This window comes from Sapajus apella, unplaced genomic scaffold (genome assembly GCF_009761245.1).
Source record: "Sapajus apella isolate SASKATOON/1434 unplaced genomic scaffold, GSC_monkey_1.0 scaffold263, whole genome shotgun sequence".
NCBI lineage: Eukaryota > Metazoa > Chordata > Mammalia > Primates > Cebidae > Sapajus > Sapajus apella.
The window spans coordinates 69211-92938 of record NW_022437203.1 but is presented as its reverse complement, the minus strand read 5'-3'; the positions used below and the strand labels follow the sequence as shown (position 1 = coordinate 92938).

At 42.9% G+C, this 23728-nt stretch overlaps 2 protein-coding genes across 2 annotated transcripts in view; one reads left to right on the top strand and one right to left on the bottom strand.

The window, feature by feature from the left end:
• The window catches only part of NSF (N-ethylmaleimide sensitive factor, vesicle fusing ATPase), a 163210-nt gene extending 148486 nt beyond the window's left edge, over positions 1 to 14724 (top strand). Inside the window, exons 18-21 of the mRNA XM_032271910.1 lie at positions 6813 to 6947; positions 8836 to 8949; positions 12570 to 12625; positions 13050 to 14724. Coding sequence (XP_032127801.1) covers positions 6813 to 6947; positions 8836 to 8949; positions 12570 to 12625; positions 13050 to 13071 — 327 coding nt within the window. The 3' untranslated portion in view covers positions 13072 to 14724. The remainder of the gene's footprint in view (positions 1 to 6812; positions 6948 to 8835; positions 8950 to 12569; positions 12626 to 13049) is intronic.
• A 4761-nt stretch (positions 14725 to 19485) lies between these two features.
• WNT3 (Wnt family member 3) overlaps positions 19486 to 23728 on the bottom strand; it is a 56437-nt gene continuing 52194 nt past the window's right edge. Inside the window, exon 5 of the mRNA XM_032271909.1 lies at positions 19486 to 21564. The gene's annotated coding sequence lies outside the window, so the exon portion shown is untranslated. The remainder of the gene's footprint in view (positions 21565 to 23728) is intronic.

The window sequence follows — 23728 nt, the reverse complement described above, 5'->3', positions numbered from 1 at the left end:
GTGAGCCAAGATCGTGCCACTGCTCTCCAGCCTGGGTAACAGAGCTAGACTCCATCTCAAAAAAATAATAATAATAATAACAATAATACAAAAATTAGCTGGGTGTGGTGGCAGTCATGCTGCTTGGGAGGCTGAGGCAAAGAATTACTTGAACCCGGGGGGCAGAAGTTGCAGTGAGCCGAGATCATGCCACTACACTCCACCTTGGGCGACAGAGCAAGACTCCGTTTCAAAAAAAAAAAAAAAGCTATACTGGGATTATCATTCATTCAACACATATTTATTAACTTTGCACTTTGTACAAGGCAGTATGCTAGCCCTGGAAACATCAATAAAGCCAAACAGACTTAATTCCTGTCCTCATGAAGGAAGACTAGCAAGAAGTACAGTAAACATAGCAAGTGAATAAATTATATAATGTGTAAAAGGTGATCCAACCTGGGAAAGGGAAAGGGCAGGATAAGGGGTTGGGAAGTTGCAGTTTTAAATGGAGTTACATGGGGATTGAGTTGGCCTGTGGAAAAGCTGACATTCAAGCAGGTCCTTGACTTGGAGGGAAAGGCCTGTGTGCATATGGAAGGGAAGAGCATTCCAGGCAGAGGAACCCTCTCTCTGTGCCAGGCACAGGGATGCCATGCTGAGTACTGCAGGGGCACAGATGGATGAGATGTGGTTTCTACCACCAGGGAGTTGACAGACTAGAAACAAGATTCAGGCTTGAAAATAAATGCACTGAAGCACTACGGCAAGGTAGAATTTTTCTAAGGGTCTCAAATAATACAAGCTAAGAAAATATGAAAAATTATTCCCATTTCAAGAATGAAGCCAGGTTAAGTGATAGACCAAAGGAGCTCTACCAGGAAAGCTTCTCACTCTCTGGCTCTGAGCCTATTTCTTCCTCAGAAGTTGCTGCCTCTCCCTGAGGCCCCACGCTGCTGTGAGTCCTTCTGACTGTCCATGAGTCACCCCACTGCCATGACTCCTTCGGAGGGGGTGTCTGACCTTTTGCTTCAGGTCTCTTCTGGGCCTCACGGCAACCCTTGTTAAGTTGAAGGTAGTAGCTCTTATCTTCGCTAACCCAGAGCCAACCTTGGCCCCTCTGCGTCATTTGCTGCCAGTGCCCTGTGTTCGTTGTTGGGGAGAGGGATTTTCAGGCCTCCCATTCCTCACCCACCTGACCTAACCGTGTGGATTCCTGATACTGAATGCAGAGGACTGTTCTTCAGGTTCCTCTGAAGACCACCCGTTCAGACACTTGCTTCTTTTCCTTCTTGCCTGTACTGACCGTGATGACAGAGACTCCGCCCCAGCAATCTCTGCTTCACACTCTACTCTCATAAGTAGGTAGGATTTTCTCATCCATATTTATGGTTGAGAAAGAGACAGGTACTGAGAAATGAAATAATCTACCCCAAATCACACAGCTGTGAGTGAGGGAGCCTGTACTTGTGTTGCAGCAAGCTACCTGTCCATCAGGGGACTTGCCTCACCATTGCTTTCTGCCAGCCCTGGGCTTGCATTAAAAAAGGTATCATATGCATAAGACACTGGTTAAAAGGTGCAGCATGGTCCCTGGAGATGCTCACTCTTAGAATCAGCCTGTCCCTGGGGCAGCAGCTCCTCACAGGCCCGTTAAGAGGTGGACCTCCTGCCTGTGGCTGCTGGGACCCTCCTCTCCATCACACGTCTTCCTCCTCAAGAACCTTCTCTGGTTTCCTGTTGCTTTTTATATTAAATATTTCCCTTACTTTGGCATTCCGAGTCTCCTTTTACTGGCTGTCCACTCCCCATATCTGCAAATAACTTTGTTTTCAGCCTTGTTGCTCTGGCTCAGCTGCTTCCCCACACATGTAGGATTTAGGAGAATTTGGGACCTGTCCTTTCTCTTCAAGGGCCTTGCCAGTACCTACTTGTTGTCATTATCTTTGCAGTACTACGGAAACCTTCATAGATAACCCCACCCCAGGACACTGTCCCCATACGCTGGGTTCTCTCCACCATTATTAGTTTGTATTTGCGAATGTGTTACTTGGTTGTGGTCCCTGAATATTTATTTGCTCTTCCCAGCTAAATTGTGATTTCCCTGAAGGCACAAACCAAATCTCATAATTCTATTAAGTACCTAAAAGGAGTAAATTCTTGTTAATGCTCCAATTGGCTAATGTCTATTTCATCTTTTACTTACCAGATTTACAAATGCTTAATATTCTGAAATATTTTATTCTCATTTACAAAAACGTCAGATTCTAATAAGCAGAAAATAAAGTTTAATGCCCACAGCACATAGCAGTTCTGAGTTGCACTTTTAAACTCACTTCTTAATCCATTTCAGGGTTTTCAATTGTTCACAGTTAATTCTTCTTACCCAGGGTGTATTACACTTGCTCAGCATTGAGTGATATGGAAAGAATGGCCTTTCTTTCCTGCATAACTGACTTTACTTTTGTTCATAGGTTGAAATCAGCCCTTCCATTTCACTGCAGTATTATATTGGTGGCATTTTTATTTAGGAAAAAAAAAAAGCTTTCTTCCACATGAACTTTTGTTACAAATCAGTTTATTGGGGCCAATCAATGGGCAAGACCTATGAAAGGGTGTGGATTATCTGGTTGGTCCTTTGTGTGGCAAAAGGCTTAGATGCTGCTTAGTACTCGCTCATTCTTCATCATGTAAAGAAGTGTTTTTTTGAAGGATCAACACCTGACTGAGCCCTTCCTTTTTCATGGAAATATTTTCACCTGAGTTGCTGCTTATGGTTCTAAGAATTAGTTAACTAATACTTATTTAACCTTGGAACAATGTCTATCATAATCCGATTGGCAGATAGTCATTTTACTTAGGCTTTTTCTTTATACCATCAGGACTAGCAAATCTCAGTAAAGAGTATGCTGGGAGCAGTTTCTTTTTTCCAAAATAGGTTATCGCTCTGCTTTTGGTCAAGAGGCATGTTTGGGCTCTGTGGACATTAAAACTGGTAGCCACACATTAGCAAGATGGAGGTCCCCTCTTGGGCTGAGCACCACTTTTATTTTTAAAGCTGCATCCCCATTTCATGCTGCCGGCAGCTTTTCCCTTCAGACGAATCCCATATGATTTATCACATTAATACATTCGGAGCTGTTTTTCATGATAAAGCTTCCTTATAAGCAGTACCACTAATTAATACACAAAATGGCCTGGCACAGCTTAATAATTTGGTAATGTTTTTCAGTGTTTTCTTAAAGATGATGCTTTACAAGTCAAGACCCGAATTTGCCTGGGTCGTGACCTCTTTGCAGTGTTTGCAGTCTTGCTAAACAAGAAGAAAAGCAAAACAGAAATTAGCGTCTGCATTATAAGTTGCTCTACATTTCCCAATCTTTCAGCACTTTGAAGAGCGTAGTCACTGTTAATGTAAGCGAACATCTCATGAGGAAACTGGCAGTGATTTTTAAAGTCCGGCTTTCTGGAATGAGTAAGAAGCTTCTTTCTCAGTGCCGTTCTTCTAGGGCCAACGTTGTCCTTTGTGAGAGAGAAGCAAGATGAGGATGTTTGCATTATGGACTATGGGACAGTAAAAAGCTAAGGAAAAAGAGAAGTGACAGTTACCTTCAATCATACTGAGGATGTGTCGGTATATGTGGTCTTTGGCATCCTTTAGCCTTCAGGGCTATGTTCCCAAGTTTGCCATTAGAATTTAGTGTTAAAAAATAGTTTAAGTATAAAAGCACCACTTTTTGTTACAGTAAAAATGTATGTCTTTACTCGATTGTGATTACTGCAACACCCCAGCTTTTGTTGTTATTTTGCCCTTGGACTGACATATTTCTGTTCCTCTGTCTTAGAATGTCCTTCCCCTTCATCTTCCTAATTAATTTACTCATTCCTTGAGTCTCAACTCATGTATTATCTCCTCCAGAAAAATCTTTCTCTGCCATGTGTTTTTTTCCCTCTATGTGGCATCCTTGTGCGTAACACCTCCGCCTTTTCATATTGTATTATAATGATCTCTTTTGTATCTGCCTTTCTGTGGAAGATCTATTGCATATTAATCTAGGAACTTGGTAAATGTCTGTGGATAAGCATTTGATTTTGGCCTAGTTGATTCCTCAAATAATCATAATGATTACCCTTTAATCTGTATACTCATGGTGTACTTCTATCTCATTTTCTTTGTGCAGTCATCTGTTAAGCTGATGGCTAATTGTACCAGAAGGTCCCAACTTTGTTTCTTTGATCTGCATTGGTTTATGGTAGGACATTGCCCATTCTTGGCACAGCAGGTAGATAAAAACACTGAATAACACTGAGAAAGGCTAACGTGTCTTATTGACGGTAGTACTGTAATGTTTACCAAACCCAAATTGAAATCATTTTGGTTTCTTAGAATCTTTTCTTGCTAGCACATTTATTTCAATGTTCTGAATTTCCAAGATCCGTGTATAGGTTGAATGTTGAGTCTTTACTGAAGACTTATCTGTGGACTGAGTGTATTATAAATCTAGTGACATAAGTTTAAAACTTATTCCTCTTCCATTTTCCAAGTAAACTTTGTTAGTAATGTGTTTTTCTTTGTAAAGAGAGGCAGTATATGATTTGGATCTGGATCTGGTTTCCTGTCTTGGCTCCATCATGTATTGGTTGTTTGGCCTTGAACACAAATGTCTTAAATCTGTGAAATTCAATAGCTTCATCAGTAAAATGGGAATAGTACTAGTACTGAATTCTCATGATTCTAATGAACATTAACTGAGAGACTGATCTGGAGAGGTGCCATACTGCAAAGAGGATTAAGTGGAGGTCTCCCTATTAAATGATGAGATACCCGAGGCGTTACCCTGTCAATGCCAGTATGCTGGCCACAAGGCTTCATAGTCTTTGCGACGGAGATTGGAAGATTCTTCTCTGGGAAAGATTTGCACATACTGACCTCTGAGGGACCCCCGATAATCAGCCAAGTCTTACCTGATCATCCTATAATGAAGCCCCCGGACATAGAATTTCTAGTCATAGTTTAACTCTTAAATATAAATAGCTATCCAGCAATCACCAGACACTCGAGGAAAGCCTCCATAAACAAATAGGAAAAAGGGTCAGGTAATAGGAAATAGACAAAACAAGGAACAGAAGAAAAAGTCATTTTTGCAATCTATAATATTCACAGGTTTTGGGGTTTTGTTTGTTTTTTTGTTTGTTTGTTTGTTTTTGATACAGAGTCTCACTTTGTCACCCAGGCTGGAAAGCAGGGGTCCCATCCGGCTCACTGCAGCCTCAACCTCCTAAGCTCAAGCAGTCCTTTCACCTCAGCCTCCCGAGTAGCTGGGACTACAGGCATTTGCCACCACACTCCACTAATTTTTATATTTTTGTAGAGACGAAGTTTCACCGTGTGAACCAGACTGGTGTCAAACTCCTGGGCTTAAGCGATCTGCCTACCTTGGCCTCCCAAAGTGCTGGAATTATAGGCGTGAGCCACCATGTCTGGCCTCTAACCTTATTTTTTACAATTAGCCAAACTATTAAGACAAAGGGTACAAGATTAAGAATAAAGGTATTTCCAGATATACACGGCCTTTAAAATTTTGTCTCCCTCACACTCTTTCTCGGGAAGCTTTTGGGTATATGCAGCACAGATAAGGAAATAGGTGAAGGAAAAGGAAGGCTAGGATACAGGGAATCCAGCAGAGGAGAGAGGAAAGATCCAGAACTACAGCTGTGCCCCATGCCTAGAGAGTCACTGCTTCAGATTGAACTGTGAAGACAGAGGACCCCTGGAGGGGAATTTCTTCAAGAACACAACTTTATGCAATGTGTTTGAATATACTGAAAGGAGACTTGTTCTATTTGTTTAGAGACAAACTTGTGATCAGTACCTGGTAAACTAAGCTAAGGGGAAAAATGCAGTTAACTCCAGTAAAACAAAATTTTGTCCAAGAAAGAAATTTAATAGTATTCTGTGTGGCCTACCTGTAAACCACATTTGTATAAACTTAATACTGAATATAGATTTAACTAAAGACTGTGAAATAGCTGTATTGGAAGGATGTAAAAAGGGACATATGGTGGGGGAAGGGGGGAGTACAAAATTAATAATAAATCCCATGTTCCATAGTAGGAAGTTAGTAAATCATATTTATAGCAAAAAAAGTTAAAACTAGTAATGTAACCTTATTATCTAAAGATAAAGAAGTAACTACAAGAAGAAAAGCTAAGAGAGTTGAAAATTGTTGCCTTTGGAGAAGGGGAACTGGGAATGGTAGCATAAGCCTGGCATAGTTTTAAAACTTCTTTTTTTAATATTTCAGGGTTAAAAGTAAAAAATGAAAAATATAAAATGTGACAATTATGGAAAACACTTTAGCCCACACCTTTCACAGTTAAGTGTTGCATAAATGTCAAATATTATTGCCCTGCCCTCCTAAAAAGTGTACTAACAAAGCCTTATAAAGCCAGCGCCACATACTTTCTATTCATTTCATCTTTTTTCCCCAGTTCCCACTATACATGTGCCATGTCGGCTCTGAGGAAAGACTTACCTACATACACGTCAGTATCTTGCCCCTTGGTTTGTGTATTTCCCTGATTTGCTAATCCATTGTTTTATTGACATGAATGAGAAGGAGCTGTTCACATGTTGCCACTTTCTGAATCATGTTGTTGGTAACTTTTTTCAGAATTTTCAGGAAAATCCTGAGCTGTTTTCTTCTCTTTCGCCTAATCATTTGCATTTGCAAGATTAAATAAACGGCTTTTGCAAATTTTGTTCAAGCTTCCTCTAGTTTCCCAATTAGTCTTATTATATACATTTTAACATATTTTCTCCCTATGATCAGGGCCGGAAGCTTCTTATCATTGGGACCACGAGCCGCAAAGATGTCCTTCAGGAGATGGAAATGCTTAACGCTTTCAGCACCACCATCCACGTGCCCAACATTGCCACTGGAGAGCAGCTGTTGGAAGCTTTGGAGGTAAAAGTGAATCAATACATTGCACACTATTTATAAGAAAGAAATTGAGGCTGAAATGAGCTGTACCACAGTCATTACACCTGGTGTTTGGTTTTTACACTAATCTAGAACATGGGACCCAGGGATATTACAGGTTGTATATCCCTTATCCAAAATGCCAGTTCTGGGCATGGTGGCTCACACTTATAATCCCAGCACTTTGGGAGGCCGAGGCGGGTGGATCACTTGAGGTCAGGAGTTTGAGACCAGCCTGGCCAACATGATGAAACCCTGTCTCTACTAAAATACATAAATTAACCGGGCATGGTGATGGGCACCTGCAGTGCCAGCTACTCAAGAGGCTGAAGCAGGAGAATCGCATGAACCCGGGAAGTGGAGGTTGCAGTGAGCCAAGATTGTGCCACTGCACTTCAGCCTGGGCAAGAGAGCAAGACTCTGTCTAACAACAATAACAAAAAGTGCCAAGGACCACAAGTGTTTTAAATTTTAGATTTTTTCAGATTTTGGAATATTGCATTTTATTTAGGTTGAGCATCTCTAATCTGGAAATCTGAAATGCTTCAATGAGCACTTCCTTTGAATGTCATGTTGGCACTCAAAAAGTTTACAGTTTTTGAGCATTTTAGATTTCAGATTTTTGGATTAGGGATACTCAACCCACACCTCCAGCTGTTTTCAGGAATGAGAGGAGGAAGGTGAATACACATGACAGTGAATTAATTTCCCATTCCTCGGGGTAGGCAGCCTACAAAATGCCAGGAGTGAATTGCTCTGTGTCCAGCATGAGTGATGCATATAGATTACTTGAACGAGAAACTTGAATGGGTGGCGGTGTGGGGGTAAGGCGATCACAGTATAGAAAGTTAATCATTCAGAGCAGCTTTCAGTGCCTTTCCTTGCATTTGGTAAATTGGAACAATGATTAAAGCCTTAAAAATATCAAAAAAGCGGCCGGGCGCGGTGGTTCAAGCCTGTAATCCCAGCACTTTGGGAGGCCGAGGCGGGTGGATCACAAGGTCAAGAGATCGACACCATCCTGGTCAACATGGTGAAACCCTGTCTCTACTAAAAATACAAAAAATTAGCTGGGCATGGTGGCGTGTGCCTGTAATCCCAGCTACTCAGGAGGCTGAGGCAGGAGAATTGCCTGAACCCAGGAGGCGGAGGTTGCGGTGAGCCGAGATCGCGCCATTGCACTCCAGCCTGGGTAACAAGAGCGAAACTCCGTCTCAAAAAATATATATCAAAAAAGCTATAGAAGTAAAAGGAACTTTATTAACAAGTTTAGAAATAGGAATGTTTTCTTAATTTTTTGAAAATGACAAAGTTATTTTTTTTTAATGTTCTTCATTTAACTTTTTAATACCAGTATTCACAAATGACTTGGTGAGCTCTATTGGAAAGTATCTACTGAGTTGTTCAGCAGTGGTAGAGTCAGTAAGGCTTCTTAAAGTCCTCAAGGACCCCAACAAAAATAGAAATGTATCTATATGATAACCGTTTTCAGATTACCCATTTAGGCAACTTTTGTGCAGGAGCTGGGTAAGAGAATTAAAGGTAGTTTGCTTTGACACATACAGATTGTTCCTAGAAAAGAATGTTAAAAATTTTAACTTATATTTATTATGGATTGGAGCTACTTTTTCCCCAGCATATATATCTCTAAGTTATAATGGAGGTCCATAAAAAAACAGGGTTTAAGATACCAGTTTCACTTTTATGATTGCACCTAATGGGTTTAGGAAGGTCAGACTGGATTTTAAAGTAGGAGAGAATTTTATCAGCTTGAACAGTTAGGTAGTTCTTATCACTCTTTTTTTTAAAGTAAATAGAATTAACCATTGTTGATGCATTTATTGTAAAAGTGCTTTGATTATTGTTTTTGTAGCTTTTGGGCAACTTCAAAGATAAGGAGCGCACCACAATTGCACAGCAAGTCAAAGGGAAGAAGGTCTGGATAGGAATCAAGAAGTTACTAATGTTGATCGAGATGTCCCTACAGGTAAGGTACTTCCTTCTGCATATGACTCAGACAGAACAGAGCTTCAGGATACACCAAGAGCATTCAGTATTTCCTTTGCCAAGGTTTTAGTTAATTGAAGTTATAATTTTCTTATATAATTTCCAAACTTGATTTGGTATTACTAGCCTGCTTCTGAGATCAATCACTTATAAATACTTTTTAACTTCTTAAAATTCAACAATAGAAGGAAAGATCATAAAGTTAATTTTAATTTAGGGAGCCACTAGATCTTAGAACTAGAAAAGACTTCAAAGAGCAGTGGTTGTGCTGCCCCCTCATTTTGGAGATGAGGGTACTATGTGTGTGACAGGCTGTCAGTGAATTCTCCAAGATCACGTCGCCAGGTTATTGATGGAGAAGGGATGATGTTGTACCTCAGAAGTCAGTAAGCGACCACACATACACCAAAAGGTGTCTGGGAGACTATTTTAAAGGACAAGTTAATTAAGTTGCGCAGTCTAGACTTGGGCTCTGTATATTTTCCCCTGGCTGGGCTCCTAGAAATTTCATGCAAACTACTGTAGGTCGAAGCATCCAGGATCATGTAGAAAACTGAGCCCCAGGCTGCTGCCTGGGCAAAGACAGATGAAACTTCTTTGGGACTTTCTCATATCTCCTGGCAATGTACTTTCCTCTTTTTGGAACTCCACCCCTCCATGTGCCCATCCTGTGTCTTCTTGTCCTTATCTGACATACTATTTAGCTAATAAATCTCTCCCTATCAAGCCGTATGAGTTCAGAGACCTTGGCTCTCACTATTGAGTCCACAGCCCCTGGAACAAGCCAACACTTAGTAGGGTGCTCAGTAAACTTTTGTTATTATTATTATTTTGAGACAAGGTCTCACTCTGTCTCCCAGGCTGGAGTGCAGTGGCATGATCACGGCTCACTGCAGCTTTAACCTCCCAGTTTCAGGTGATCCTCCCACCTCAGCCTCCCAAGTAGCTGGGACTACAGTCACATGCTACCACACTTAACTAACTTTTGCATTTTTTGTAGAGACATGGTTTCACTATGTTGCCCAGGCTGGTCTTGAACTCCTGAGCTCAAGTGATCCATCTGCCTAAGCCTCCCAAAGTGCTGGGGTTACAGGTATGTGCCACCATGCCTGGACCTCAGTAAAAATTTTTTTTTTTAGATGTAGTCTCGCTCTGTTGCCCAGGCTGGAGTGCAATGGCACAATCTCGGCTCACTGCAACCTCCACCTCCCAGGTTCAAGTGATTCTCCTGCCTCAGCCTCCCGAGTAGCTGGGATCACAGGCACCCACTACCACGTCCAGCTAATTTTTTATACTTTTAGTAGAGAAGGGGTTTCACCATGTTGGCCAGGCTGGTCTCGAACTCCTGACCTCAGGTGATCCACCCACCTTGGCGTCCCAAAGTGCTGCGAATATAGGCGTGAGCCACTGCGCCCAGCCAGTAAACTTTTGTTGGATGAATAATTACAATTCATTCTGGTCCCAGGTGGACAGAGTGGCTCTATTCTAGGCATCGTGAGTTACTTACTGATGGTCCTGCCATTCTGCTAGTGTGAGCAGTGAGTGGCAGAGGTGAAGTGTAAGTTTCACAGTTACACCTGAAATAGGCTCTTGGACCAGTAACAAATTGGAAACATAAAGTGCATGCTTTTTAATCTTTTCTGGTAAATGTATCTGAAAATAAAATTTTTGTGGCTTTCAGAGATCTAATTTACTGAGCTTTCAGATGGACTATTTTTAAGTCAATTAATTTATTTTCCATTATGAGGCATAAATTAAAGTTACAGACTAACCACTTTGTTTAGACTTATTCTTGGTAAAGATGCAAATACAGGTGTATTGGCTCTTTCCTTGAAAAAAAGATAAATCTGTCAGATTGTCAGCTCTTTTTTTTTTTTTTTTTTTTTTTTTTAAGTTTCAGTATACTTTTTTTCAATAAGTGCACAGAAGAAGAAACTATGTGGGTTTTTTCCCCAACTCTCATCCCTTTCCCTTCCTTTGATGCCTGCAGGTCAGTGATCAAGTTAATGCTTCTTATGCATGTGGGGTAGAGAGTGAGAGTGGAGCACTCAGGCCTAATCTTCAGCAACTGACATTTCATAGGCCTCTGAGTTTGAACCCCTTCATGTCAAATGGATTTCGTGCAGCTGAGTGAATTCTCTTTAGATCTGCCTTAGAGAGGCTGAGCCTAAGTGAAGAGGCATGTAGTTTTGCAGAATATAAGTCATGTTACCTCTCTGTTCACTACACGCAATTCTGTTAAAACTTGCACAGTGCCGAGGATCTGCTCTGACTGGATGTCACCTGAGGGAATAAAGTCATTTATCTAGATTACTTTTTTCCTCCTTTCCTCCTGCCTTTTAATTCCATAGCTACAGGCAAGTCAGGCAGTCATTGCTCACACATATTAAATATATTTAATGGGCAAAGAACGGCAAGTACCGACTACAGCTGAGCTCCAGCCAGTTCCTTTTTTTTTTTTTTTTTTTTTAAGAACTTGACAATTGATTCATATGTAATTCTATTCCCAAAAAGGAAAAATGTTTCTTTTGTTAGCTATTCACACTTTTTCTTAGTCCTTTGTAGTCTGACCACTTAACTTTGATACATTTGAAACTTCAGTTCAGTGTTTTTCTAGGACAGAAGAAATCTTAAAAAAAAAAAAAAAAAAAAAAAAAATTATGTTTGGAGGGGGAGTCCAATTGCACATCTACCCACAGCTGCACTGAGCGTTTGAAAGTTATTCCTGGAGGGCAGGGAGTTCCCTCTTGGGAAACAGACTCCTGCTCTGAAACATATTTTAAAAGTTAGGTGTGTTTCTTACAATAAAAATTCATCTTCAGGAATTAAATATGTTTTTAATGATTGTTTTCTAGATAACTTCATATCTCCTGTAGGCCTATGAGAATAAAGTATATTTAACAAGTTAGTATAAATATGAATAGAAAATGAAAACTAGTCAAGATAATTAATAATAACCACCTGAACCAAGCACCAAGTTCCGCCATCTTTTCTTAGACTCATGACATGTTTGCAAGTTACAGGAGACCCAGATTAATCTAGAGATTCTATCAGGAATCGGCAGTACTCTTCATTTTTTTAGTTTCAGCACAACTTTGTTATTACAAAGAAGAAACTATATGATAGATACTGAGGCTAAGAAAAGCTGTATTATTGATTATCCAGAGTTAATAAACTGTTTTTTAGTTGTTGAGTCAACCTCAATCTGGTGTCTTCCACTTTGCTGTGACTTTAGCAGACTTTTATACCTTCAACAGATGAATTGGGTATCATTTGAACCCTGATGAATGACCCTGTCCAGTCTCACAGCGATGCCTCACAGGGGCCAGCAAAGGGCACCGCTGGCACAAGTGCCTATGATGGCCAACGGGCTTGGTCTTTTGGAACCCAGTGTACGTGGTTCTGGAAAACCCCATTCACTTCTCCCAAATGATGTGATCTGCTTTGTGGTGTGTCAGAATGCTGGTCAAGGAGCAGGTAACTCATTCGGTGACCTAGCAGAACATTGAAGAGGTGTGAAACCGAGCATTGCCTTGGCATGAAGTGCACAGTTGTTAGAAGGTACCATTAACCCGTCTTCATTTCTTCTGATGTATTTAGATGGATCCTGAATACCGTGTGAGAAAATTCTTGGCCCTCTTAAGAGAAGAAGGAACGTAAGTACACAGAACACTTAATGACCATCAGCCAAACTTACCATCCTGTTAAAGCCCTGTGCCTATTCTAAGAGTTGCTTTCCTAGATAAGTTTGTTTCTATTTATTTGAATTCTTCGCTGTGTTGTAGGTCCGAGAGACCAAGCAAGGAAGTTGGTTGTACTGTGGGTTTGCTCTCCCTGTCCTGCTTCGCAAAACTTCCTTGTCACAGTGCAGGAAAAACTTAATGGTACATATTTATTGGAACGTGGTTTTACATGCATGGAGCTGTGACCATTTTCTTTTGTGAAGTGCTCAGCTAATAGCAAATGCATAGTGGAAAATGTAGGAAAACCATTAAGAAGCTTTTAGCGACTTTTTTTTTTAGATGAATAGTTTTTTACAGACCCTCATCTGGTTTTTTGTGTTTGGTATTTCTTTTGCAGTAGCCCCCTTGATTTTGATTGAAAATGAACTATTTGAAACGCACAGTGACCAAGGGAAGTGACCAAGGTGAAGATGACCTGGGATCTTCACTGTCTTCCTCAAGTTACCGGACTAAGTGGAACATTCTCTACCTTCAACACAGGCTCGCTCTGCATGATTAGTGCAATAAAACTCCCTTCTTTATGCTTACTGAGATAGCTTAGTGTCTTGTGGAAGGTGTAAACTTGGTTTAGAATGCTGTGCTTACCTTTCCATGAAGGCTAAAGTGATCCCTCTTGCTCAGTCCCTCTTTGTAGGAACCATCCAGTACTTGTGGACACTACATGTTTCAGGCTCTCTCCTAGCACCATCATGCCCTGCAAACTCGCAATCAGTCTATTGAATGTTGCATGACAACAGTTGGCTAATTAGAAGGCAGACTTTCCACATGCAGACCTGGCTCAGTAAATAGAGGTGTGGGCCAGAGATCCTCTGACAGTTGTCCTGAGCTAACACTAGAGCTCACTGGGTATTTGGTTAAAGGTCTCCCACAAGACTGGTTATTCTCTTTGCCTGAAGAAACAGGGCATTGCATCTCTCAAATCCTGTTCTCAATCATTGTCAGAGATGTTTTCAAGCTGCAGTCAGATCTGTCTCAATAGAATGTCAGTTGACTACGGTGATGGCTGTGACTTCCCCTTAGTAAACTAATTTGCTCTGTGGTAAGAGATATGCTAATTATTACCACTTAGTAGATGTTGTTAAAAACATGTGAAAGATTAGGTATGGAAAAAGCGTACACCCCTAAACAGAAAGGAGTTATTAAAGTAATTTATAAACCCCTTGGCACTAATTAGTGTCCAACTCCAAGTGGGTCACTTCCTTAGCATAATAGTGATGCTTATTAGTATCACTGCTTTTTTCCTTAGCTTAATGACTTAATTAGAATTTATCCTTTATTTAAAATGATCTGTACTATTTGGTATCTAAATAAAACACTATTCTCCAGAAAAATCAACCATTTTCTAGCCCTCTCCCCTCAAACTTTTATTGTCCATTCCAATACATTGAGCAAATTTCCTTTACCCTCCACACACTTCTTCCAAAAGGAAGCACCCATTGAGTCCTTTTGAGAGTGATTTGTCTTTTAACTAACTGACTTAGCGGGGATTTAATTAGGTCATCATATTTGATGATGAGACTTATGGAGCGTGCCTCTCTCCCCATTGCTGCTTAAAATGCAAGGACAGGCGATCAGAAGCCATCCTAAAGTGCTTACACCACACACCACCCATGAGGCTTGTGGCCACAGTGGCACTTGGGTGTCGCTCCTCTGTCATTTGTCCCCATTTGAGAAAGCAAATCATCTCCAGATCTTGCTGTTTGTACACTTTTGGTGGAGACCTGTATGGCATTTCTTCTTTGTTTTGGGTTTTCTTCTCTAGCTTATTTTGTGGCTTTTAAAAAGTGGATTGTATTGTGAGAGTCTGCGATTCCTGGTGGCCAGTATCCTGGATTCCGCTAAGATTTGCCTCTTTCCTCCTCATGAAAGCAGCACACATTGTGTTAACTTCTGTCTCTTGTTAAATGAGCTTAATGTCTTTGTGTTTTGTCCAAAATGATATTGGAAAATATAAATATAATATTGTTTAATGCAAATGAAGGAATGCAATAAAGAGTAAATATACTTGAAAATGTTCTGTAGACCAGTATTTCATACAGAAGGACATGGACAGCTGATAGGAATGGAGGAAGAAGGAGGGGCTCAGGAAAGAAACCTCTCCTTGCTTTGTTACAAGTAGCGTAATGTGAGGGATGATTTTTATTTAAAAATCTCTTAATTATTTAAAAAGTATAGTTATTTAAAAACAGATCATTAGAATATCAGAAAAAGTTAGTATACAAGCATCTTTATGCTTTATACTTATTTATTTTATTTTTAAAAATGCTGGGTGCAGGGGCTTATGCCTGTAATCCCAGCACTTTGGAAGGCCGAGGCAGATAGATCACTTGAGGTTAGGAGTTCAAGACCAGCCTGGCCAACATGGTGAAACCCCATCTCTACTAAAAATGCAAAAAACAGGCAGGTGTGGTGGCACATGCCTGTAGTCCCAACTACTCAGGGGGCTGAGGCAGGAGAATCACTTGAACCTGGGAGGCAGAGGTTGCAGTGAGCCAAGATCATGTCACTTGCACTCCAGCCTGGGCAAGAGAGGGAGACTGTCTCAGAAAAAAAGAAAAAAAAGAAAAAAAAAAAAAAACCCTGAGGTACCTAAGCCACAACAAGGCTAGTAACAAACCAGAAAGGAGAGTTGTTGCTCAATTAGAACAATTGCTTCCTGTGAAATATACAAACGAAGGAACTTAAAGGCTCTCAGTGAGATTGTTTCACATGGTTCATTTTTGTATCCTCCATAGTTTTTTACATTTTCCTGAGCTATCAGATCTCTTAGCCTCCTAAACCTTGATCCTTAGCATTGGCTCAGGTTAGGACAGGAAGCAGCCCAGAAAATCCACAAGGCCCTGTGGGGAAGAGACCAGCTTCAAGAACTTCCACAACGGGAGCTCCTGGGAGGAGGACCCTGAGGCCGACCTGGTCCCTGCATAGCCTTGAGAAGGCGGGTTCTTGAAGCTGCCCAAATATTCTTCAAAGCCAGTGCTGTACAGCAGAGTGTATGAGATTACAGCACGGCCTGTGAAGAAGCAAAGGAGCCTCCAGCTAGCTGCTGCCTTAGGTTTCTTCATCTATGAGTGAATAGCTTAACTGGCTATTTTTTTGTCAGAATATGTTTTTGGGATCAAAACCTCAAAAGAGGAGGTTATTTTATCCTTTCTAAATCTGTACATCTTCACTGGGACACTTTTTTTTCAATGTCACACAGAAAAATTGCATAATTGTGGTTAAGGTCTAAAATATGTTTTTATTTTAAGGCTGTCTTTTCATATCCTAAAAATTACAGCATCCCCTTTAAAAGTTTCAGCAACAAGTCACAAAATCATGGAGTAGATTGAATTGTGTACGAATAATCAAATCCTGATCAACAGGCTTGTTGCAACAGTGAGTCAGCTATAAACAACCACCCAGCCCAAACACAGAAGGTGAAAGCAGGATTTCATTTTCTTTGCCTGACAACTTGGTCCATAGCATCCTTAGTGACTGGGGACTGGGCACGGTGGCTCACACCTGTAATCCCAGCACTCTGGGAGGCTGAGGTGCGCAGATCACCTGAGGTCAGGAGTTTGACACCAGCCTGACCAACATGGTGAAACCCCGTCTTTACTAAAAATACAAAATTAGCTGGGCATGGTGGCCATATGCCTGTGATCCCAGCTACTCGGGAGACTGAGGCAGGAGAATCGCTTGAACCTGGGAAGCAGATGGTGTGGTGAGCTGAGACCACGCCACTGCACACCAGCCTGGGCAACAACAACAAAACCCTGTCTCAAAAAATAAAGAAGTGACTGGGAAAGGGTGTGTATGACAGTTCAAGACAGCATGTAAATTGCAGAATTTATTGCAAAATGATCTAGAGTTTCTCATCATCTGGCAAGCCGTACTGAGACTGGGTCCTGGAGATGAGCCCATGAGGGTGTGTGCTGGACGGGCACGGTGGCATTAAGACACGGGAGATAGCGCCTGTGATCGGCAAGCATCCCAAGTGGGTGAAGACAAAATATCCAAGAAGGAATCATGTTTGAAATGTTCCCAGTATACAGTCTCCACATAACTCCTGTCTCACTATTGTGGGAGTATAAGATTAATGGTAAGACATTTTTGCCTCGTAGAAAGGTCTCTGTTAAGCTAGGAGAAACAGTGGCAGTATAGCAGCAATGTTTAGCTGCACTGACTTCACTTGAGTGTGCAGACCAGCCACACACCCGAGAGCATGCCTGTATGCCCAGGGCCGCCACGGGAGACGGCGTTCGATAACACCAAGAATCATCTCGCCATTATGTTTCCCTTTTTTTCTATTTTTCCTTACCTTCTTTCCTTCAGCCTTTCTTTGTACCTCATCCCCTTATTCGTGAACTGTCTCACATACTTTCCTTCCCTTCTTTCTTTATAAAATAATATTGCTTTGAAAGATACTATGTTGGTCTCTTTCAGATTTTTAAACAACGTCCTCTTGTGTTTAGATGTTTGTAAGTACTTACACATAGGGAGAAACTACATGTTCAAGCACAGCTATAAACTATATTGTCCTTAATCATAAAGTATGATTAGGAGGGGTGTGGTGGTTCACCCACTAATCCCAACATTTTGGGAGGCTGAGGTGGGAGGACCCCCTGAACCCAGGAGTTTGAGACCAGCAGCCAACACAGCAAGACCCCATCTCTACACGTTTTTTTTTTTTTTTTTTTTTTTTTAATTACAGTGGTGGAGTGTGCCTGAGTCCCAGTTACTTGGGAGGCTGAGGAGGATCATTTGAGCCCAGGAGGTCAAGGATGTGGTGAGCCATGATCATCCCACTGTACTCTTGAGTGACATAGAGACTTGTCTCTTAAAAATTAAAAACTATTGCCTTCAGCCTGGAAAGATGTCAGCCCCTGAGGCTTTCAGCTCAATAGCCTGCTGGCCCTTAAAAAAAAAAAAATTAAAAACTATGATTAATATAAGATTACAAATGGCCTTCATAAGTATGAATAGGGACCCTTTAAATATTTGGCAATCTTATTGGTTGAAAAAGTGCTGGCCAGACCAGGTGGCTCATGCCTGTAGTCCCAACACTTTGAGAGGCCAAGGTGGGAGGATCGCTTGAGGCCAGGAGTTCAAAACCAGCCTGAGCAACATAGCAAGACCTCATCTCTAAAAAAAAAATTAAAAAATTAGCTGGGCACGGTGACACATACCTATGGTTCCAGCTACACAGAGCCTTAGGTAGGAGGTCACTTGAGCCCAGGAGGTTGAAGCTGCAGTGAGCCACAATCACGTCACTGCACTCCAGCCTGGGCAACAGAGCAAGACCCTATCTCACAAAAAAGAAAAATTACCCAGAAAATGCTGGGATAGATAAGTTCAGGTTGAGCATCCCTAATCTAAAAATCTAAAAATCTGAAATGCTCTAAAATCTAAAACTTTGAGCACTGACATGATGCCACAAGTGGAAAATTCCACAACTGACCTCGTGTGATGGGTGGCAATCAAAATGCAGTCGAAACTGTTTCATGCACAAAATTATTTAAAATGTTTTATAAAATTACCTTCAGGCTGTGTAAAGACACATCATGGGCAAAACAGAGTGCATGAACTTCTGGTGGCTATTCCTAACCTCAGGTTAGAGATCTGAATGCAGCGCAGAGCAGCCCGCCTCCACTACACGCAGCTCACAGCTTTATTTTCCTGTTTTTTTGTTTTTTTGGTTTTTTTTGGGATGGAGTCTCGCCCTGTCACCCAGGCTGGAGTGCAGTGGTACAATCTCAGCTCACTACAACCTCTACCTCCCAGGTTCAAGCGATTCTCCTGCCTCAGCCTCCCGAGTAGCTGGGAATACAGGCATGCACCACCACATCCAGCTGCAATTTTTGTATTTTTAGTAAAGATGGGCTTTTACCATGTCAGCCATGCTGGTCTCGAACTCCTGACCTCAGGTGATCCGCCCACGTCAGCCTCCCAAAGTCCTGGGATTACAGGCGTGAGCCACTGAGCCCAGCCTGTTCTCATTATTTCTCTTTGTAGTGAGGTGAGTAAGATTTGTTACTTACAAAAAGGTAACATTTTATGGGTAGGTCTGAAAACTAAACAGTTGTCTGTTGTCATAAAACCGACTTGAGGCGTCTCACTGTTGAGAAGGCATAACCTGTAAACTTCCGGTGGGTCCTGTGAAGCGGTGGTCCAAGAAGAGGTTGCCCGTCCCCAGAGCATGCCCACTGGCAGCCCCTTCTACCCAAACCCAACTTCAGATGACACTTGTTCCAGACAGCCCATAGCCCAGGGCGCACCCTTTCTTCTTGCCGATCAACCTGCCTCTTCTGTGGCTTAGCTCTCACAGTGCAGCTAGCAGGGGACAGACCATTTTCAGTCAAGTTTCATTTTCAATAGAGAAAATCCTATTTTCCCATTAAATGGAGTTGAAAACATGGTGAGGAGGGGATTAAGGCAGTGGCCACCCCTGTGGTCTGCTGGCCTTGGGCCACATCTTTTAGGAGTGCCTGTGACATTAATTTGTACACTGAAAATGCTTGAGTCTGTGAAATGAATTACTACCCAAGTAGTTGCTTTTCTAAAACTGGAAATTCATTGTTAGAAGTTAACTTAGAACCAAGGGAAGCCGTTAAGAATGTCTTATCGTATATGAGACCTACTGTCCATGACATCCTTGACAATCTTGCTTAGAGAACAGAGGAAATGACCTTCACTTGGTCATTTAATTAGCTGAGGCCACCATGTTCAGAGTCAGATAGCCTTGACCTCCTGAGCATTAATCTGGAAACCCCACACAGTGTACAATGTATCCATTTTAGGTTTGTTTACCTTCTCTTTAATGACTTAACAGAAAAAAACTGCATGATGAAATATATTTTCTCCAAATATATATATATATTTATATAATATATAATCTTAGTTAACTCAAAGGTATATACATTGTATAATAAATAATATTTATAAAAAGAGACTTTTTGAATATAAAATCAAAAAGATCAACAACTTCTACAACTTTTTACAAAACTTTGGATACAGCAGGTTGGTAGGAAATTTCGGTTGGATACTATTACCTGACTACAGCGAGAATAATCACAATGCACTCGTGTACTATTATTAAATAATTACTTGTCAGCTACTTGAATACGCCCCAGAAACATGACTTTATCACTTTTAATATAGAATACATAGATATGAAAAGATTGTTTGGAAAATTCGTATCCATTCTGCTGAAATATTCTCACATAAAGCAAGCATTATCCAGTTGACATGATTTAAAACTTTTCAGTCTAAGGTGAGATGGGGAGGGGCATTTCGGACTCGGTGGAGTGGGCGACGTGTATCTTTAGCAGGGCTTGTGGCCAGCAGATTTAGGAGTGAAGGCAGGCTCCTGGACGACCGTCTTGGCAAGCCCGCCTGCACCAGCTGAGAAATCGCTGCCCCGGTATTTTAGGTCAGGGTTAGGCAGACCCCAGAGAGAAGGGGGAAAAGAAAAATCTTTGTTATGCCCGTTCCCCTGCTGCATCTCTTCTGATTCTCCCTAAGACAGTTGTTGAACCGATTCATACTGTTAAATCCATGTGGCTCCCTTTTGCTAGCTTTCTCTAGGACCCTCGGCTGGACCAGTATGCCTCAAGGCGAACTCAGCCATGAGATGCTTAACCCAAGGGAGTAGGTGACTGCTGGTCCCTAATCCAGATCCTTGGGAACTGCATGGATGGAAGCTATGTCAGCACACAGGTGAGGGAGGATGAGCTGGGGGGAAGAACTCTGTGTCTGTGTTTACTCACATCAGCCCCACAGAGGAAAGGACACAGTAAGATGGGCCCCTATTGGAGACACAGCAAAGGGATGGTTTTCATCCTCCCCATCTGCTAGTCACAAAGCTGGAATTTCAGCAATCAATTGCTACTCTCTCACAGACCCTTTGTCTAACTTACACACAGTTGACCTGGAATCTAACTGCTCTACCTGGAGTTATCTGTAGAGAGAATCTGCAGGTGAGCAGGGCTGGGAAGGATTGAATGGCCCCTTCCAAAGATACCGCTTATTTTATTAGGAAGCCATTTGAGCTGGAGAAGACTTGCCCCCATACATAACCTATTTACAACATCCACTACCAAAAAGTAAAATAAAACTGCATAGACGGTGGAGACTGCAGAACGGTAGAAAAAGATTTTGAGATCTGACTGCCTCTTGTGCAGAACAGGGTTATAGAGAAAATGAGGCTGAGAAGAACACACAGCTGCTCTTCAAACAGCTTACCAGGCCACCCCGAGCTGCCAGTTCTTCAACACTCCAAATCCTGCTCTAACAACTGCCGCGGACCTCCCTACCACTTCATCCTAGCTAAACCTATGGCTTTTATCAGAATGAGAAAGTAGCTCAGATTTGAATGGGAGTAGACCAAGAAAAGGAGACTGCAGGGGTGCGCCTACTTCCTGACTCCTACCTGACAGGCGTCTCGGAACGCACCAGAAGCAGCAGTTTGGAAACAGAACCTTGCCCATGCTGATGTCTTGACCGCCAGGCCGAGAGCTCACATTAGCCCAGCCTGTTCTGTTGGAGTCGAATTTTTTTTTTTCATTTTTATTTTCTTTAACATGTGCAAAGATAAGCCTCAGGTCTGTTCCTATCAGATCCTAGAGAACTAAAAAGAAAGCCCCCTTCTTTAAAAACCACACACCATCCAGAGTAGGGTGAGAAATGTAAGGTGAGAGAGACGGAGAGCCTCCCCATCCATAGGCGAGTTGGGTCTGGGTCATTTACCACGCGTGCGGCTGGTGACAGTTCCTTGGTGTCTGATGCTGAGGGCTGCGCCCGGCTCTAGGTCCTGCTTCCCATAAGACTTCGCTGAATCCGCCCAGCCACACACTTCACCCCTTCCCAGCGCCCTTAGGGAAAATAAAAAGGAAGAATTAGAAACATAATTCCATTCCGAGAGACCACCCATTGGTGTTCACCGATCAGAGCTTGCCAATGGATCTGAACAGGTCTCTGGTGCTCAGAGGTGATGAGGACGCACGTGGCTTCTCCACGCTGTCCTCTGCTTCAGGCCTGCTGTTGAGCGAGGCTGTATGATTCACAGGAGCAGCAGGGCTTTTGAGTCCACAGACTGGGATCCAAATTCTACCTCCCCCACCTCTCGCTGAGGGCCTTGGGCAACAGGAAGCCCAGGAGCACAGGTCACTCCCTGACTGCTCGACTCCATCTCGTACACAGGCTGGGAGAAACTGTGCCGGCCGAGGGCCCAGTCCCCAACTATGAATCAACTGCTGTGCTGGGCTCGTGCCAGGCATGCACTGTGTTTTTGTACTGCACCAAATAGCTTGATAATGAGCTATCCAAATGGGAGAAAGCCTACTTAATTACGAACAATTTCTTCCCATTGGAGCAGCAGTGTGTTCATTTTCTTCATTTGCATAGTCATATCTCACAAAGGGTTCCAGGCATTCCCAGTCAACCCCCAGCTCCTCTGGGGAGCTGCCAAGATCAGACTACTTGACAGAGGCAGAAATAGGCTCAGCCAGATCGAAGGGACATGTCCAAGGTCTCTCAGCAAGGCAGTAACAGACCCAGGACGTGGGTGCGGCCAGGCTGCCTAACTTCTGCCAGAACCTTTCCAGCTCGCTGTGCTCACAACAGCAGAGTGACAAGGAAGAAATCTGGCACTTGTAAGGCACCAAATCAATGGTGAGCCAGAGACACTGGGCAAAAGCTATAGAAAGCTACAGAAAGGTGTTTTCCCCACAAAGGAAGGACACAAGCCATTTGACAGGGGCTCTCTCTCCTCACTGTGTGGAGGGCCCGGGGCCTGCTCCGCAACCCCCTTCTCTCTCCTGCCTGCACTGCCAAGACTGTCAGGGAAGCCAAGAGAACAGCTGAAGACTCTGTCCCCGCCCGTCCCAGCCAGCGCGGCCCGCAGGCTCCTATCTTGCCTACAACGTCAGCACGGAGTAGGCCGGTCTCAGCTGAGCCTGGGCCCACTGCTCTAGAGCAGGCAGCTTGCCTGGGAGGTGGCTCCAGGAGGTCAGCTCTGGCCCAGGAGCCTCTGCAGCTGCTCTGTGAGCACCTGGGCCCTGCGCCAGGCCCTTCACATATAGGGTCTCCGGTCCATGGGACAACCCTACACAGAACATGGTTCTCATCCCCAGTTCACAAAGGAAGATGTCAGGGCCCAGTGAGGCAGAAGAGCTGGCCTGGGGGTGTTTATCAGAAGGGCACCATGTTGGGAGAGTGTCCTGCATGGGTTCTAGAGTGAGGCCTCCAGAGCGTCCACAGAGAAGGGCTTCAGGGTAGGAACGATTTGGACGCAGCATCTTGAAACCGTATCTATGTAGCACTTTACATAAGACTGGGGAGAAAACACCCAGTGTCTATTTCAGAAATGGGGAGAAAAGAGGGCTGATGAAGCGTCCTGATTCTGGCCAGGCGTGGTGGCTCACACCTGTAATCTAAGCATTTTGGAAGGCTGAGGCAGGCAGATCACTTGAGGTCAGGAGTTCGAGACCAGCCTGGCCAACATGGCAAGATCCTATCTACTAAAAATACAAAAGTAGCTGGGCGTGGTGGTGCACACCTGTGGTCCCAGCTACTTGGGAGGCTGAGGCAGGAGGATCGCTTGAATGTGGGAGGCAGAAGCTTCAGTGAGCCAAGATCGCGCCACTGCACTTCAGCCTGGAAGACAGAGCCTTGCTCTGTCTCAAAAAAAAAAAAACCCAAAAGAATAATGATTCTTCTTGGGATCAGTGTTTGCGCAGTGGTTTGAGGTGGGGGATTTTCTGGACACCAAGAGCCAACCCTGCACCTGGGTCCCCGTGTGGCAAGTCTCAGTTGCCCACAAAGGACCCAGCAGGAGAGGTGCCAGAACAGAGCAGCAAGAATCTGTCTCCGTGACCCACTCTGCCCCCAGAGCCACTGCTGGGGTTTGGGCTGCTGCTGCTACGGCCTCTGCCAGACCCACATATGGGGCTTTCTGGAGTCAGAGACCTCATCCCTGCAGCCTTGCCTTGACTGATAGTGTAGAGTCCCCGTCTGTGATATGGGCAGGCTAGAAAT